This window comes from Pseudonaja textilis, chromosome Z (genome assembly GCF_049901715.1).
Source record: "Pseudonaja textilis isolate UNSWEBS1 chromosome Z, rPseTex1.2, whole genome shotgun sequence".
Lineage (NCBI taxonomy): Eukaryota > Metazoa > Chordata > Lepidosauria > Squamata > Elapidae > Pseudonaja > Pseudonaja textilis.
In genome coordinates this window covers 870,133-889,302 of record NC_142008.1, presented here as the reverse complement: position 1 = coordinate 889,302, position 19,170 = coordinate 870,133, and the positions used below count along the sequence as shown (strand labels likewise).

At 43.5% G+C, this 19,170-nt stretch overlaps 1 protein-coding gene across 1 annotated transcript; it reads left to right on the top strand.

Annotated features, from left to right (window-relative positions):
* Positions 1 to 41: 41 nt before the first annotated feature.
* On the top strand, positions 42 to 9,546 carry HIGD1A (HIG1 hypoxia inducible domain family member 1A). Its single transcript, XM_026722584.2, has 4 exons — positions 42 to 266; positions 5,521 to 5,622; positions 7,746 to 7,880; positions 8,789 to 9,546. Exons 2-4 carry the CDS (start codon positions 5,526 to 5,528, stop codon positions 8,854 to 8,856), a joined length of 300 nt encoding a protein of 99 aa, XP_026578369.1. The 5' UTR covers positions 42 to 266; positions 5,521 to 5,525; the 3' UTR covers positions 8,857 to 9,546.
* The last annotated feature ends 9,624 nt before the right edge of the window (positions 9,547 to 19,170 follow it).

Here is a 19,170-nt window from a genome sequence, read left to right as displayed (position 1 = left end):
AGCGAAAGAGGCCCTCCGATTGGGCAAGCGGCGGCTGTGACGTTAAGGAGGCGGGGCCGCGAAAGACCGGAGGCTTTCTTGGGAAAGTTGGCAACCTTCAAAGGCCCTCAAGGACGAACGCGAGACACTTCCCGAAAAGGGCGGGACACGGGGGCGGAAGTGCGTCATTTTTCCGGGGCGGTGAAAGACTCCAGGCCTTCGCCTCACTTAATCGTCGATTAGAAGCCGGCCGGCGAGTGAGACCGGAAGACCGGAGATATTCTGAGGTGAGTCCGGGGGAGGGGAGGGGGCAGGTGACCCCGGTGGCCTGGAGGGGAGCTTTCCCGCTGTTCCCCGGTTGCCTGTGGGAAAAGTGGACTGACCTTCCCCATCATCCCCAACCTTGCCGCCGCGGGGAGCATACGGTGCCCATCATCCCCGGCCGCATGTCCACGGGTTAGGGTTACCTTCCCCCGTCCCTCTCGTGGCATCCTGGGCTTTTTATATTCTGTTAATCTCATATTATATTATATTATATTATATTATTATATTATATTATTATATTATATTATATTATATTATATTATATTATATTATATTAATTATATTATATTATATTATATTATATTATATTTATTATATTATTATATTATATTATATTATTATATGGATAGGGTTGTTTAATAATTGTATGTTGTATCACATTTTATGGCTTATTAATATATATGTGTGTGTGTGTGCATAATATATGTGAATATATAATATATAAAATTTAGGGTTACTAAATGAGATGGGTGGTGTAATTTCCTAAAGAAAATCGTAATTTTAGTTCATTTGATTATATAAAGTATGATAAAGATAGATAGTATTTTATATAATCAAAAAATATATAATCAAAAGAATATGTTTCCTCTAAGCTTTCCAGAGTCGCTTCAGCTCTAAGAAGGCTTGCGTGTATATAATTTACATTTAATAAAATGACACAGGATGTATACTTTAATAGATCAATACATTATACACCTATAGGAGATTGAATATAAATATAATTGTACCCATTATATGTACAATTGAAATTTCATAGATCAGTACATTATACATATAATTGAAGTTTAATAAATCGATACATGATATGGATAAAACTTAAATTTAAGAAAGCAGTACATTATTATTTTAAATTTCATAAATCAATACACTATATAATTTACTAGATTAATATATTTTATATATATATATATAATTTAAATTTCCTAAGTTCAATATATGTAAAAGTGAAATTTCATAGTTCAATATATGTATAATTTAAATTTTATGGTTCAATACATGTATGTTAAATTTCATAGATCAATGCATTGTATATATAACTGAAGTTTAGTAAATCAATACATTATATAAATTTAAGAAATCAGTCCATTATATCTATATTAAATTATATCTATATTAAAATTTGATAAGTCATCAATACATTACATAATTTAAATTTCATAAGTCAGTACACTATAATTTACCAGGTCAATATATTCTGTATATAATTAATCAATATATTATATGTATAAAATTTCATAAACTGGTACATTATATATACAAAATTAAAATTTAATAAATCAGTACATGATGTGTGTGTGTAAGTATACATTTATAAATGTATAAATTTAAACTCTGTATTTGTATTTGAGTGCATGTATACATATTTGTATAAATTTAAATTATATTGTGTTTGTGTGTAAATTAAATTTAATCAATACAATGATATATATGCCACCCTTCTAAACTGATAAGGCCACTGGTCAAATTATATTACAATTGAAAGCATTGTTCATTGCCTTGCAAAATACGGCAAGGTGCAATTGTAAATCACTTTCTGGATATTGACAGCTGTCAATCTGCTGGAAACACAAGGCTTCCACCCTTCTTTCCCCCCCAAAAAATTGTGAAGAGGTAAGTTGTGATTTTTCAAAACAAAACTTTTCGGCGCTGGAACATTCTATCTCCTTTTCGTCCAGTTTGGGCCTGGCGAAGCCTAGATGGATTTTCAGGGTCTGGAAGGCCACTTCTTGTACGGGTAGTCCTCGACTTACGATGGTTCATTTAGTGACCGTTTGGAGTGACAACGGCCCTGGGTTACTCACTTAACGATGGCAGGACATTTTCCTGAATTGACTGCGACCGGGAAAGTCGTACAGTAAGACGAAAAGTCACTGCACAAAAGTCTCACTTAGCGATGTCAGGGCTCCACGGCGGCTATATTGAGGCCTCCCCGGGGCTTATTTAACAACAGCAGCGATCCCCTGAACACCGGGACCAGGAAAAGTCATAAAACGGGGCAAAATCCACTTACAGAACTGCCTCACTTAGGGATAGCAATTGGATGTCAGTTGTGATCATAAGAGGAGGATTTCCTGAAATCGACACCCAAATAGCTGGGGAGTGCTTCAGAATAACAGGGTTGGAAGGGACTTTGGGAGTCATCTAGTCCAGCCCACTGCTCAAGCAGGAGAGCCTTACAGGTTAATAGAGATGGAAGGGACCTTAGAGGTCATCTAGTCCAGCCCCCTGCTCGAGCCGGAGAGCCTTACAGAATCATGGAATAACAAGAGTTGGAAAGGACCTTAGAGGTCATCTAGTCCAGCCCCCTGCTCAAACAGAACATCCTTACAGAATCAGAAAGTTGGAGGTGACCGTGGAGGTCGTCTAGTCCAACCCCTGCCCCACCCTCTACTCTTTCAGACAAATTGGCTGCCCAGTCTTTCCTTATAAAAAGCTCCCTACCGTGTTGGAAAACCCACATGTCCTTGTGGCAAGCCATTCCACCGGTTAACCATCCTCGTTTGGAAAATTTCTCTTTATTTCTAGCTTAGTTCAATTAAAGTCCTTTTTTTTAAAAAAAAAAAATAATTCCTTGTCTTTCTCCTTTCCAAGGAATTCCTGGGTTGGGATTTTGGATGGGGGGAAAAAAAATGGAATCAGGTCAAGGATGTTGGCAAGGTGAATTTTTTTTTTTTCAGAAGTTTGCAAAATCAACTTTGCAAAAGAGGTGAAAAATCACATGAGCCATAAACACGAGGGATTTCCTGGAACATTTTTTTACACAATGATGCAATGGCCCTTTTGCTCATAACCGGCGGGGAGAGAATCTGATGAAATTGTGGGCCAGAAATGTTGCCGGGAAATAAAGACCAACAAATTTGAGACCAGGAAATTCATCATCATCATCATCATCATCATCATCATCATCATCATCATCAAAGTCTTATGTTTTATTTGTTACAAAAATATCAGTGCATGAACAGGGTGGCGCCAGAGTGTCATATATTTTGCTACAAATAAAATAGTGTTAATCATATTTGTTCCCTTTAACATGCTTATATAATTCTAGCAATCATATTGTTAAATTATAATCTTTCACTTTTTTAGCTAGTCAGTATTTCAATGTCTCATTTTTATGCCAAACTCCCTATTCTAAGTATCATACCTTTTAATGCAAATAGACTATTAGTAATCATATTTATTACATTTAGCAAACTTACATAATTATAATAATGCAAACATTTTTGTTCAATTGAAATCTTCCATTATTTGCTTGTTCAACTCATAATCTTTCATTATTTGGTTATTCAGTATTTCAATGTGTCATTTTTGTGCCAAGCCGCTATTCTAAGTATCATACCTTTTAATACAAATAGACTATTATTAGTCATATTTATTACATTTAGCAAGCTTACATAATTCTAATATGTATGTTAAATTAAAATCTCCCATGATTTGCTTGTTCAGTTTATAATCCATTATTTGATATTTCGCTTTTTTGATTTTTTTCATTATTTATTCGATATTTCCATTTTTTATGTCAATCACCATAGTCTGCCTGTCATACATTTTTAATACAAATAAGGTATTTTTTATCAAGTTTGTTATATTTAGCATAATACATATTCATACTGAATGATAATTGTTCATTATTTATTTAATCCATGATTGAATATATTATTTTTATGCCATCACTGTATTATTTAAGTATACTTAGGAATACTGTCGTTCTAGTTCTCATTTCAGCTCTTATTATTACTTCTCCTTAGTTTCTAAAATATCTACTCTTGCCCCATCTCTCTTCCATAAGAAGCTTCCTGGTTCTCCAGTTCCTTTTTTGATTCCCTTAGAACAGGGGTCCCCAACCTTTTTTGTACCAGGGACCAGTTTCACGATTACTCGTTTTTTGCGGACCGATACAAAATGATCCACGGACCGGTACCGGCATCAGCACGCACGACCAAGGCAAGGCAAGGCGAGCCGAGCAACCGGCCAGCCAGCCGTCCCCCGCTTCTCCCCGCCACCTTCAACTCCTCCTTTGTACCTGTGTCGATGGGCTTCGCTTCAGGACGGTCGCTCGGCTCACCTTGCCTTGGGTGCTGAAAGAATCCTCGCGCCTTAGTTTCGTTCGAAGCCCCCACCTTCGATGAAACTAAGGCACGAGGATTCCTTCAGGACCCAAACGCCGCTTTCCAACCGGAAGAGCTCACCCGGAAGCACTTTCTCATCGAAACAAGATGGCGGCGCCCAGCAAACCGGTGGTCCGGTAGAAAATGTTCCACGGATCGGTACCAGTCTGCGGCCCGATGGTTGGGGACCCCTGGACTAGATCACCTCCAAAGTGTCTTCCCACTCGATTCTGTTAGGATCTCCTGCTTGAGCAGGGGGTTGAGCTAGATGACCTCTGAGGTCCTCCATTATTCTATGATTCTGTAAGGGTCTCCTGTTTGATAGGTAGTTGGACTAGAAGACCCCCAAGGTCCCTTCCAAATCTTGTTCTATCACTCTGTAAGGATCTCCTGTTTGAATAGGGGAGTTTGGAATAGATGACCTCCAAGGCCCCTTCCAATTTGATTATATGTAATTAAATTTATATTTATTAAATTGATATACTGTCTATTTCGGTGTCTGGGGTGACTCTGGACAAATGAATATAGTAATATATTAATATACCTATGTATGTATTTGTATATGTGTGTGTGTATAATGTGTGTATGTATATAATGTGTGTTTTTGTATATAATGTATGTATGTGTATAGTGTGTGTGCATATGAATACGTGTATATAAATATCAGTGTGTGTATTTGTGTGTGTATATATGTATATGAATTAATTAATTACCGCATCCATTGGAACCCTGACAGTATGTGTGTGTTTGTTTGTGTCTCTGTGTGTATATATATATATGTGTGTGTGTGTATGTGTACCGTACATATACAGTGATTCACTTTAACAACCGTAGGTGAGAAACGTTAAATAGGGCAAACCTCTTGTCCCCAACATCTCCCTCACCAACCTAAACCTTGAGCTCCATTGCGGTCATAAGCCGGGGACTTCCCCGCTTACCTGTCCCATGAGGACGTTCACGACCCTCATCGTTTGCGAGGACCAGTGGCCCCGTTGCTTCAAAACGGTCCCTAAACGGGCCATGTCATAAGTTGAGGCCCCCCTGTATTTCTCCACCCCACCCCCAGTTCCTCCAACGTAACCTTTTCTCCGTTTCTGTTTGATGACAGCAACCATGGCCTCCCCCTCAGAGAAAGTCTTCCCAACTTACGACGAAACGGTGGGTTCAAAATTGCTCCGCAAATCGAAGGACATGCCCTTTGTCCCCGTCGGTAAGTGCTTCTTTTCAGAGTTTTCTTTTCTGCCGGCCAGCTGCTCTGAGCCCGTTTTGTTCTGCAATGGCGTCTTCGGGGAATTTACGACCATTGCTCGAGGGCTGAGCCAATGGGGGTTCAAATTTCCCCAATCCACCTCACCTCCCAGAATTCCCCCCATCTCCCAATGGCCCATCTTGAGACTCAAGTAGTCCTCGACTTAACGATCGCTCCCCCGAAAAGGTCCAGTCCCAATCATGGTCATTTTGTGACTTGCGGTTGGGTTTTTTGAGACTCCTTTTTGGTGGGAGTCCTTAAGCGAATTGCCCTGTCGTTCAAGGAATCAGTTGGCCAAGCCTGCGATGGTCGATTGTGTGTCGTCAAGAAGGTGATTGTGGTCATAAGTGCGAAGACTAGGTCCTAACCCATGGAGTTATCTGTGTTTCAAAAGGCCTTGGTGGGGCTGAGGGGGCTGTGTGATTACAGGTTCAAATGTGACAACCAGACTCACAAAATCTGTTTTTGGTAAGCTGTACGCTACAGGTCTCGAACTCGCGTTACGTTGATGTTACATGATGTTTTTTGGGGGGGGGCATTGTGGAGCTGGGGGAGTGTGGCACACATGTGACGCATCCGGCCTGCGAGCCGCTTGTTTGACACCCTAGGCTGTCTGTGGGTCATTCTCCTCCTCCTCTTAAAACACATCACTCGGTTGTAGCGCTGGTGATGTTACCCAGTTGCAAGAAAACTACCCAGGTTAGAGAGCACCAAGGACTCCACAATCCTCCTCCCTCCTCTTCCTTCCTCTTCAGTCTCCTCCCTCCTTTCCTCCCTCCTCCTCCTCCTCTTCGAACACATCACTCAGTTACAGCACTGATGATGTTACCTAGTTGGGTCCTGAAACGCCTGCTAGGAAACCGCCAAACTCTGAGAGCACCCAGGACTCCACAATTCTTCCTTCTTTCCTCTTTCTTACTCTCCTCCCCTTCCCTTCCCTGCCCTTCATCCCCCACCTCCCTTCCTTTCTTCCTCCCTTCCGTTGTTCATTCCTTCCACTTTTTCTTTTTCCTTCCTCCTCCTCCCCTTCTTTCTTTCCTTCATCCTTCCCTCTCTCAGTGGGACCACAGATACACTAAACACTTGGCAATTCTTCCTCTGCCTTTCCTTGCTTGCTCCCTTCCCTCCCTCCCTCCCTCCCTCCCTCCTTCCTTCATTCCTTCCTTCCTCATCTAATTCCTGGGACCTGAGAGCCCTGAACCCTTGAAGTTTCCCTCTGCCTTTCCCAGGTCTAGTGGTCTTTCTCCCTCCACCCTCCTCTCCACAAAACCCACTCCCTTCTAGCCCCGAAGATGTTATCTAGCTCAGAGAATACCAAGGACCCCACAGTCATTCTCCTCTTCTCCTTCCTCCTCCGCTTCCATCTTCTGTCCACAAACCCCACTCCCTTCTACCGTGTTTCCCCGAAAATAAGACCCTGTCTTATATTTTTTGCCACCAAAAAAGGAACCAGGTCTTATTTTCGGGGAAACACGGTAAAAGGGAGTAGGATGTTATCCACTGACTAACCTCACTCGCGTCCATCGCTGTCAGAGGCCTTCAGGAATTCTTCCTGCTGTGGCCAGCAAGGCTTTCCTGAAGGCCTCTGCAGCCAATAGGATCGATCCAGAGCTTTGTTATCGGCTCCGGAGGCCTTCAGGAAAGCCTTGCCGGCCTTGCCGGCTGCAGAAGAAATGGACTGGCCAGGCAGGTGTAGGGGTGTGCGAGGCCTGGCTACACCTGTCCAAAGGTAAGTAGTAGGGCAGCTCCATCCCCCAATCCCCACCCTAGCTTAATTTTTACCTGTCTACTCTGGAGTGGGCAGAATCTTTAAGGCTTATTTTGGGGGGTAGGGCTTATATTGGGCACCCGTGTAAAAATCATGCTAGGATTTACTTTCAGGGTAGGTCATATTTTTGGGAAAACGGTAGCACTGATGATGTTACCTAATTGGGTCATGAAAGGTCTGCAAGAAAAACTACCCAGTTCAGAGAGCACCCGGGACCCCCACAATCCTTATTCTCCTCCTCTCATCCCGTCCCGAGGTGGGCCTTACCCCGGGGGACCCCAGACCCACTGATTTGTTCTTCCTCTGCCTTTCTCAGGTCTGGCGGGTTTTTTCTCCCTGGCCGCCTATGGCATCTACCGGCTGAAGCACCGAGGAGAGACCAAAATGTCCATCCACCTCATTCACACGCGGATGGCTGCCCAGGGCTTTGTGGTGGGCAGCATTGTGTGCGGTAAGTTGGCGGGGTGGCTGTTGTTGCGCCCCACCTGGAGGCAGAACCACAAACACACAGCTTTCCCCATTTCCCTGAAAATAAGACCCAACTGGAAAATAAGCCCTAGAATGTTTTTTTAAAGGATGCTCGTAATGAGCCTCTGCGGCGCAGTGGTTAGAGTGCAGTACTGCAAGCTCCTTCTACTGCAGCCAGCTGCCTACAATTTGCCAGTTCAAATCCCATCAGGCTCAAGGTTGCTTCAGCCTTCCATCCTTCCAAGGTCGGTAAAATGAGGACCCAAATTGTTGGGGGCAATATGCTGACTCTGTAAACTGCTTAGAGAGGGCTATAAAAAGGTATATAGGTGCTATTGCTGGCTATTGCTATAAGCCCTACCACCCCCCAAAAGCCCCAGTTAAGATTGTCCGCCAGACAGGCACACATTTAGAACCGTATTTCTCCCAAAATAAGATCTAACTGGAAAATAATCCATGCGTCTTTTGGAGCAAAAATTAATATAAGGCCCTGTCTTATTTTCGGGGAAACACGGGTAATTACTCTGAGAAGCACAGAGCAGAAGACACAAGCCTGAAGATGATGAATGAGACTTCATCGAAACGTTGCCTAGATACTTCCAATCTTACCCGGGAGAAAACCCAAATAACCAAAGATCCACATACAAATACCCACGAGAACCTCAGAAAACAAACATATATATATATATATATATATTTCTATTTCTATTTCTATTTCTTAAGTTTTTGTGGGTACTTACATGTATGGTATTCAGCTTTGTTCGGGTATTTTCCCACCTTGCCCCTCCCAACCCCACCTTAGTCTAGTAGGGCTTATATTGGGCACACGTGTAAAAAAAATCAAATTAGGACTTACTTTCAGGGTAAGATATTTATTTTTTTGTCTTCCAGGTGTGGTCTATACCATGATCCGGGATTACGTCTGGAAACCTCACTTGAAGTCTTCGGAAAACCGTTGAAACTCTCCCACTTCTTCGCTACCGTGGGAATAGTTTTCTACCCATAACTGGTTGCAGCGAAGGAAGAAAAAAAAAAACCCACAAATTTAATTCTAATTTGATACCCCTTCCACACACACACAACCTTCCCTGCGGCCAGAATTCCTTTCGGGCGTCCCCTCAAAAAAAATCCCTTATTTTCTATTTTATTTTTCTCACGACCCCGAACTGAGCTTTTGTTCCTTCTCCGCCGCACTCCTCTAGGCGCCGGGCGAGACCGAGGCAACTCCGTATTTTTCTCTTTTCAACAGACAACCTTTTGGAGGAAAAAAAAGAATCAAATTGTGACACTCTCCATTCTGTGTGTTTTCTTCCCCAAAAATCGAGATTGTTTTTCCGGCTTCCTTCAGAAATGAATTTACATTCATTTTACATCAGACATGAAATCCTCAATCCGCCAACGTGGGTGGTGGGTGGGAGGGCATTGCTTTCTAAATCTATTTTTGGGGAAGATTATGATGAGTTTTGGTGTTTTTATTTGTCGCTTGAGTTCCTGTTGCCATCCTGTTAAATGTGCTTGTTTTGGGGGGACACCAGAAAAACCACAATTTTGTGACTGAAAGGAGGGAGCATTCTAACACTTCAGCTGTCGATCAAGCTGCTCCCAATTGTATTTATTACACCTTATTAAAACCGTAGATGTTTAAATTATTTAGCCCAAAATAATATGTGACCTTAATATTTTTATTTGTACGTCGTGCACAAGTGTGTGTGTGTGTGTGTAAAAATGGGCTATTCCCCCCCCCAACAAGTTTTAAAAACAAATAGCAGAGACAAAGTTGCCGTTTTAATTGTGGGTCCCGCAAGCAGAAAAACTTTCTCGCAACGCACAACAAAGAAAGTGTTACACAAAGTCACGACCGCCAGTTGTATTCCATCTGTAACTTTGAGGATTCTCCCCCCCCGCCCCATATGTACACGTGTCTTTATGGGTTTTTTTGGCACAGGTGACGTTTGACGCAGAAGAACGACAGGAAAATTGTGTTACGCTTCAGTTGTGCATCCTGCATTTGTGCCCCTTTCTCCATTTCTGCCTGGGAAGGGATTGTGAGTTAACACAAAGTGTGAGCCGGGCACGACGGGATACACAAATTCCTATCCTACAGAGAGTCCTTTGAGTTACGACCGTCCTCGAGTCTGCCAATTCCAGTCGTAACTCAAGCGGGTCAGGCACAACGGGCAACTGTTGTCATACACCTAGTCCTCAAGGTAATGACCATCACCGAGTCTGGCGATTCCCGTCATGGCTTGTCTTTCAAAGGATCCTTAGAAAACTTGCACTGATTTCACCTTTTTGGGTGTGGTGGTCGTTGAGTGAACCGCATTGTTAAGTGAACCCAGATTTTTGGGAGTGTGGGTGGGAGACTGGATTCACTTTTATTTTTTCATTTTCAATTTTTAAAATTGGACGTCAATGGCACCTTCGTGAGGGGGAAACATCCCCGTATATCGCAAAGCACTTGAGTGCGGTAAAGACAGTCAGTGTAACTGCGAGGTGCTTTGGGCTGGGAACTGTCGTAAGCCAAGGACTTCCCACCTGGGGTTTGGATGGCACTTTCAGGAAATATTCTACGTCTGGGCTGTGCATTCTACTATCTGATAATCTTCAAATATTGCCCCAAAAATCATTTTGTAAAAAAAAAAAAACATTTCAGGCTGCTGCTTGTGGCATCCTGAGTTCAAATCCTGATGCCAAAGCCCTGATTTTAGATTAGAAGGATCAGTTACTCCCGCTCAGGCCGCCTGCAACCGTCATAAACACATGTCAGCTTGCCTAAGCCTGTACATTTCCTTCACGTGGCCCCGGGGAAGGCTGCAAAACGGTCGTAAGCGTGAGAAATGGTCAAAAGCTCCAGTTTTTAATGCCATGGTAACTCGGAACAGTCACTAAACGATTGCTTGTACCATCCCAGACAAACGGGTTTCCTCAAAAAAAATAAATTCAAGGAGAGTCCACAAATGTGGAATTGTAAAGAAATGATAAAATATTTTGGTGTTGTTTTTTTGACAAACTCAAGATTTATTGCCTCACGATGACAAACTTTATAATTCGCCAATTTGAACGATCGTGGACTTCAACTCCCAGGATTCCTCAGTCCGCCATGTTGACTGGGGAATTCTGGAAGTTGAAGTCTACCAGCTTTTCAAGGCGGCCAGCTTTGGAGACTGCCGGACTTTAGAAGACCCAACATTGTCTCACAAACTAACCACTTTTTAGCTTCCACCAAGAAACACGGTCAACTTGGTTAGTTTGATAAGGTCCTACGGGTTCGTGGGAATCGAACCAGTGAACGGTTTTTTGAAGCAGGGTTTGCGGTGGTTTCCTGGTCAAAACTGGCTGGAAGGGAGTCCTGGCGCTGGGGATAACAATGGAAGGAAGGAAAATTTGTGATCACCTTCACAAAATGAGATGAAGATGTTTCCCCCACCACCACCACTTTTGTCTGGCGGACAAACCATGAATGATAGACAGTAGAACGGAAGGTTTTGTAGCTTGGGATGGAAATGTGGGGTCCTTGGTGCCCTCTGAGCTGGGTGGTTTTCTTGCAGACGTCTCAGGACCTAATTAGGGAATATTAGCAGGGCTGGAAGGAAGGAAGGATGGAAAGGGGAGGAAGGAAAGAGGGAAGGAAGAAAGGAGCGAAAGAAGAAAGGAAGGAAAAGGAAGGAAGGAGTGAGTGAGTGAGTGAGTGGGACCTCTTGAGCTGGCTGGTTTTCTTGCAGACATCTCATGACCCAACTAGGGAATGTTATTGGAGCTGGAAGGAAGGAAGGAAGAAGGGGAGAGAAGGAAAGAGGGAAGAAAGGAGTGGGACCTCTGACCTGGATGGTTTCCTTGCAGACATCTCATGACCCAACTAGGTAATGTCATCAGTGGTAGGAGGATTAGATTTTCCAGAGAAAGGAGGAGGAAGATCAATGGTGGGATTCTGCCGGTTTGCATTCCTATATTTTTGTGGAGTTTGGCGAACTGGCTGAATTGCGTGACTCGCCACGCCACGCCCCACTTTGCCCCCTCCCCCCCACCACCCAGCGACTAGTCAGGTGAGGTATGGAAGCGAGGCATCCCTCGATATGAATGATGCGCTGGCCACACCCACCCAGTCACATGACCACCCAGCCACGCCTACACAGCCACTCATTGGGTAGAGGGAACCGCTAAATTATTTGAATCCCACCACTGAGGGAAACTGGGATCTTTCTGTGCTTGGTTGTTTTCTTGCAGACATCTCATGACCCAACTAGGGAACATCATCAGTGTTAGAAGGGAGGGGGAAGGAGAGGGAGAAGGAGACAAGGTGAGGCAGATAGGGAAAGGGAGAAGGAGAAAGAGAAGAAAGGGAGGAAGAGGACGAAATAAGAAAGATGGAGGAAGAGCAGAAGGAGAAATGTTGGGTCCTTGATGCTCTCTGACTGCTGGCTTTCTTGTAGACATTTCCTGACCCAACTAGGGAACATCATCAGTGCTAGAAGGGAGGAAGGTTTATTGGGAGGAGAAGGAAGAGAAGGAGGAAGAGAAAGAAGAGGAGGAGTAAAAGAGGGAAGGAGGGAGGGAGGAGGAGGAGGAAGAGCAGGAGAAAAGGGAGGGAGGGGGGAAGAAAGGAGGAGGAGAAAGAGAAGGAGAGAGGAAAAGAGGAAGGGAGGAGGAGGAAGACAAAACCATAGAGTAACAGAATTGGAAGGGACAATGGAGGTCATCCAGTCCAACCCCCTGCTTAAGCAGGAGACCCTTAGAGATCTATAGCATAACAGTATTGGAAGGGATCTTGAAGGCCATCTACTCCACCACCTCCTCAAGCAGGAGACCCTTCCAGAAACATAGAGTAACAAAATTGGAAGGGTCCTTGGAGGTCATCTAGTCCAACCCCCCTGCTTATGCAGGAGACCCTAGTGCAACAAGGAACCAAAGTAACTGTTGCAATGTATTAGACTGTATTTTCTGATGGTTTTATCCACCATCTGGCCAGCAGGTGGCTGTGTTGGACCACTTTCATCCATTTTGCTGGCTAAGGTTCTTAGCAGGAGATCGATGTCTTTCTCTTTTCCAGAATCATACATTTAAGTTAGGAAGGCTTAAAATATATATTTAATATATCAACATTAAAATAGAATTCAAGGCATGACCTGGCCAGGACATTCAATCTCTATTTTTTATAAGACTTTTTTTTTTTCCCAGTGGGGGAAAAAAAAGGAACTTTGGGTCAAACTTTGAAAATAGGGATTTTTTGGAGTGTTTTTCCCAAGCGTCTTGGGCGATCGTAACCCAAGATTGTTAGCTTGTGCCACAATGCTGGTGTTCTAAATCATGGCAACTTAAGACCCGTGGACTTCAACTCCCAGAATTCCCCAGCTGGTCCCAGAATTCCACCAGTTAAAGTATACCAGCTGAGGAATTCTGGGAGCTGAAGTCCACTCCTCTTAAAGCATGCCGGCTGGGGGATTCTGGAAGAAAGTCCACCAGCCTCTAAGTTGCCAGGTTTGGAGAGCTCTGGTTTAGTAAAACTAGCATTTTAGCACAAACTAACAATCTTGGGTTAAGATCATCCTAGCAGCTTGGGGGGGGAAAAACCATAGCTGGTTAGTTAGAGGTCTACTGTGTTGTAGGAACTGAGCCCCTGAATGATTGGACACTGGTTCTGATATTTGCAGTTGAAAAAAGTCAGAGAAAATGGAAGGAATTCTGCTGTCACCTTCACAAAATGGAGGATGCCATCTCGGTCTGTTGCACAGATCATAAATCCATGTAGTTCATGGTTAAATTGTCAACTCTTAGGATTGCATGCGTAAGGTGGGAACTAGAACTCCCAGTTCCCTGGTGGCTGGCCCAAAGTCACCCAGCCGGCTTTCATGACTGAAGCGGGACTAGAACTCCCAGTATCTATCTTATGAACCAGATGCTTTAACTATTAGACCAAACTGACTCCCTATTATAATGAAATATGTGATATTTAGAATATTGAATAGAATGGAATAGAATAGAATAAGAAAACAGAATAAGGAATAAGAATAGAATAGAATAGAATAGAATAGAATAGAATAGAATATACAGAATGGAATGGAAGGGAAGGGAAGGGAAGGGAAGGGAAGGGAAGAGAAGAGAAGAGAAGAGAAAAGAAGAGAAGAGAAGAGTTGAAAGGGACCTTGGAGGTCTTCTAGTCCAACCCCCTGCCTAGGCAGGAAACCCAACATCCTACAATTAAAGCAATCAGAACCTTTTGAAAAGAAGCCATTTGAAAAGTTGTAATTGTGATGAATGCAATTATTAATTTAATGATTGTTATTCATTGAATTCAGCGATGGCCCCTTTAAACGGCTCCGTCCAGGGAAGTTGTACAATTCCACACTTGAAGGGGGAGGGGAAAAAGTCATTTTTAAAAAAGTGTGAAGGTCATGGAATTTTTTTCCCCAAGTCCTTTTTATAGCTGCTCATTCGTCAAGGAATATTTTTACTTTTATCTCCTGGAGGAAAGGAAAGGAAGATCTTTTTTTTCCTTAAAGGAAATTGACTCCCACATCTATCAGCAAGGTATTTTCGTCCGGAGCCAGAACATTCTGAGATCCATCAAAAGCTGTCAAGTCGCCTTTATCATTCCTTGCTGAAGAGCAAAATAATATAATACTAATAATAATAATTGTGCGACACACTTGGGATGGTTTAGACATTCGTTCTTGTCCTTGACTTCACCTCTTCTCGGAGTTCAGGGCCTCCCAAGCAAACCACGGGCCAAAAATATTCGCGCCCACGGTAAAAAATGGCACAACGTTAAAAATCAAACTTTTAATTTTATTTTTCTTCAGGCAGGAGTGGGGGGGGTGGCCTGAAATCCAGAAGCTCCCGCCCCCAATGATGGGATTGTGGAAATGTCATGGAGAGCAGCAGGGACCCGACAGACCTCTTACTTCATCTTCTTCCTCTTCCTCCCTCCTCTCTGTAAATCTCCTCTCCCTTCTAGCACTGATGATGTTATCTAGTTGGGTCTTGAAATGTCTGCAAAGAGACCACAAATTTCAGAGAGAAGCAAGAATTCCACAATCCTCTCCTCCTCCTCCCCCTCCTTGTCCTCTTCCTCCTCTTCTTCTCCTCTTCCTCCCCCTCCCCCTCCTTCTCCACTTCTTCTCCTCCTCCTCCTTCTCTTCTCCTCCTCCTCCTTCTCTCCTCCTCCTCCTCCTCTTCTTCTTCTCCTCCTCCTCCTCTTCTCCTTCTCCTCCTCCTCCTTCTGTTCTCCTCCTCCTTCTCCTCCTCCTCTTCTTCTCCTCCTCCTCTTCTTCTCCTCCTCCTCCTCCTCCTTCCCCCACCTTCTTCTTCTTCTTCTTCTTCTTCTTCTTCTTCTTCTTCTTCTTCTTCTTCTTCTTCTTCTTCTTCTTCTTCTTCTTCTTCTCCTCCTCCTCCTCCTCCTCCTCCTCCTCCTCCTCTTATTCTTCTTCCTCTTCTTCTTCTTCCTCCTCCTCCTCCTTCCCTCCTCCTCCTCCTCCTCTTCTTCTTCCTCTTCTTCTTCCTCCTCCTCCTCCTCCTCCTCCTTCCTCCTCCTCCTCCTCCTCCTCCTCCACCTCCTCGTCCTCCTCCTCTTCTTATTCTTCTTCCTCTTCTTCTTCCTCCTCCTCCTCCTCCCTCCTTCCCTCCTCCTCCTCCTCTCTTCTTCTTCTTCTTCTTCTTCTTCTTCTTCTTCTTCGCTTCCTCCTCCTTCTCTTCTTCTCCTCCTCCTCCTCCTCCTCCTTCTCCTCCTCCTCCTCTTCTTCTCCTTCTCCTTCTCCTTCTCCTTCTTCTTTCTTCTTCTTCTTCTTCTTCTTCTTCTTCTTCTTCTTCTTCTTCTTCTTCTTCTTCTCTTCCTCCTCCTCCTCCTTCCTCTCCTCCTCCTCCTCCTCTTCCTCCTCCTCCTCCTCCTCTCCTCCTCCTCCTCTTCCTCCTCCTCCTCCTCCTCTTCTTCTCCTCCTCCTTCTCCTCCTCCTTCTTCTTCTTCTTCTTCTTCTTCTTTCTTCTTCTTCTTCTTCTCTTCTTCTTCTCTTCTCTTCCTCCTCCTCCTCCTTCTCTCCTCCTCCTCCTCCTCTTCCTCCTCCTCCTCCTCTTCTCCTCCTCCTCCTTCTCCTCCTCCTTCTCTTCTTCTTCTTCTTCTTCTTCTTCTTCTTCTTCTTCTTCTTCTTCTTCTTCTTCTTCGCTTCCTCCTCCTCCTTCTCTCCTCCTCCTCCTTCTCTCCTCCTCCTCCTCCTTCTCTCCTCCTCCTCCTCCTCCTCCTCCTCCTCCTCCTCCTCCCCCCACTCCTCCTCTTCCATAGTTGGATGATGAAACGTTTGCAAAGAAACCACCTAGTCTAGAAAGCACCACGGACCAAAAAGTTCAACTCTGAGCTACAAATTTCCTCTTCTATAGGACCTCACAGTTCTCCCCCTTCCTCTTCTACTTCCCCTCCCTACACTGATGATGTTACCTAGTTGGGTGGCTTCTCTTCGCCTCCTCCTTTCTCTCTTTCTTCTCAGTGTGTGAAATAACACAACCTGGGAGCCCCCGGCAACCGGTTCTTTAATTTTATGGCCAGTTCAGTGAACTGGCCCATCCCATCCCTGGGCCCTACCCGCCCTGCCCCTCCCTTCCCAGGAGTCTCACAAGGTCCGTTTTGGATCGCAGGTACGTGCAGGGATTGTGCGTCCTGGAAGGTGCCATTTCTGGCCTCCAGGCGGGTTCTGGAGTCCAAGAAGGGCGAAAACAGCCCCTCCCCTCCGGTGGCCCTTTTTCGCTCCCAGGGTGGTGCAGGAGGCCAACCAGGCCACACCCACCATGGCCACGTCCACCCAGCAACCTGGCAGAGAACCGGTTGTTCAATTATTTGAAGCCCACCCCTGACATCATGTTGTGTAGTTGTGGAGACCCTCCAAACTGTATAAGAGGTACCCAGTCAAATCCTTTCCTTCGGATGGCGCAACCTCACCGCTAGAGGCTGTGAGTTAATTTCATGGACCTTCGCACGAGGTCACTTTCTTCCAGAAAGAGGACCCACCCAAGACATCTGAAGGCTCAATTTTCCAACACACACACACACACACACACACACACACATAGAACACCCAGGCTGTGTTCCAAAATACACTGCAACGGCCGAGCAACCCCTGTGAAGAATGCCAGAGAGTTACAAAGACTGTTTTTGTTCTCGAGAGGTCGGCTCGCCAGCTGGTCAAAGGAGGTTGTTCTTGAAACACAATCTCTGCGGAGCCCACCCCTGGCCCTCAAGCGGCTTCAAGAGTGGGACTGTGTTGGAGGGACTCCAGCTGGAAGTCAACTAGCGACTTTCACCCATGACTTTCCTTGGGTGAGCAGGCTCCAGTGATCAGGAGACAGTGAGTTCTAGTTCAGCCTTAGGCATGACAGTTGGCTGGGTGACTTTCGGCTAATCACTAGGAGACGGGGAGTTCTAGTCCCTCCTTAGGCTTGCAAACAGGTGGGATGACTTCAGCCAATCACCCGGAGATAGTGAGTTCTAATTCCATCTTAAGCACATAAGTTGATTGGGTGACTGAGTTGTTGATCAGGCAACGGTGAGGACTAGTCCCACCTTAGCCCTGAAAACTGACTCGGTGACTTTGGGTTAATCATCAGGAAACGGGGAATTCTAGTTCCACCTTAGGCATGGAAGTTATCTGAGTAAATTTTGGCCAATCACCTGGAGACAGTGAGTTCTAGTTTGGGTTTAGGCATGAAAACTGGCTGGGTGACTTTGGGCAAATCACCAGGAGACGGTGAGTTCTAGTCCCCCCTTAGGCATGAAAGTTGACTGGATGAGCGTGGGCCAATCACCAGGCAACGGAGAGTTCTAGTCTTCTATTAAGCACAAAACTGTCTGGTTGACTTTGGGCCTGTCCCTCCTTCGCACACCTATGTCTGTATTGTCTTTAAACAAACTTTTCCCCAGTCACCATCATCTGGCCTTAAGAGTTTGAGCTGATGATTCTCCAGTCACTAAACGAATTGTTGTAAGTCGAAGACTATGTAGCAAGCTTACTTTAGCGAAATTATCAGGGGAAATTATTGGCACCATAAAACCTGGAAGCACAAAGAAACTTTGTCTGTTCCTAATGAATGACTGATGGTGTACTATATTTATTCCTAATTAATGACTGATTATGTCCTATCTTTCTTCCGAATGAATGGCGACGTACGGGAGCTGCTGTGGTCACCAAAAATATGCAAGCCGATAAAAACACAAAGCTTGTGTTATCTTATCTTGGGGGGCGGGGAACCTTCAGAGTTTTAAAATAGCTCACAGAGAGGTCTTTTGGGGAAAATTACAAATGACCTCATAAATTCTTTTTTTCGTTTCGCTAAGCGTGATGTCCAGGAAATTCACTTGCCGGATGAGATGCATCTACGCCGAACGTCTCCGTCATAAATTTTGGCGTGCGGAGACACAAGGTGAATTCGTTCATGACTTAGACTTCATCTTAAATCTCATTTTACATTTTTTCAAGTAATCATCTCCTTCAGGAGAAATCAGGGATAACTAGAAGTGTAATATAGGTAGTTCTCAATTTACGACCATTCAATTAGTGATGGTTCTCAATGACCACAGTGCTGAAAAAAGTGACTTATGGCCGTTTTTCACAGTTAGGACCATTGCAATATTCCTGGGGTCATCTGGGAAAGCCAGATCCACTTAAAAATAATATATTATATTAATAATAATGTATTTTATTATATTTTATTCATTTCATTTTATTCCATTTGATTTTACTTGTTTCATTTTGTTTTGTCCTGCTTTGTTTTAATTAAATTTCATTTTAATTTGATGTTACTTTTATTATTCTGTTTTGTTCCATTTGATTTTACGTTTTTCATTTCATTTCTTTTTGTTTTATTTCATTTCATTTTGTTTTAATATTATTTTACTTTATTCTGTTTTGTTCCACAATGGCAAACTTTTATGTTATTTTGATTATTTTGATTTAATTTATTTTAATTTCACTTCATGTCCCTTCACTATTTGATTTTATACTTTTTTGTTTTATTTTATTTTGCTTCATTTTACTTTACTTTGGAAAAACCTGAAGCAGGGGAACTTATGTTTTATTTTTATTTTACGTTATATTTGATTTGATTTTATTGTGTTTATATTTTAGTTGCTTTTATCTTGACCATATTTATTTTATTTTATTTTTTTATTTATTTTACTCTGCTTCTATTTTATTTGATATTTTTTATTTCATTTCATGCGGATTATTTCTTGCTTTATCATGTTTATTTTTATTTTATTATAGTTGATTTGAGTTTGTTTTATTTTGCTTCTCTTT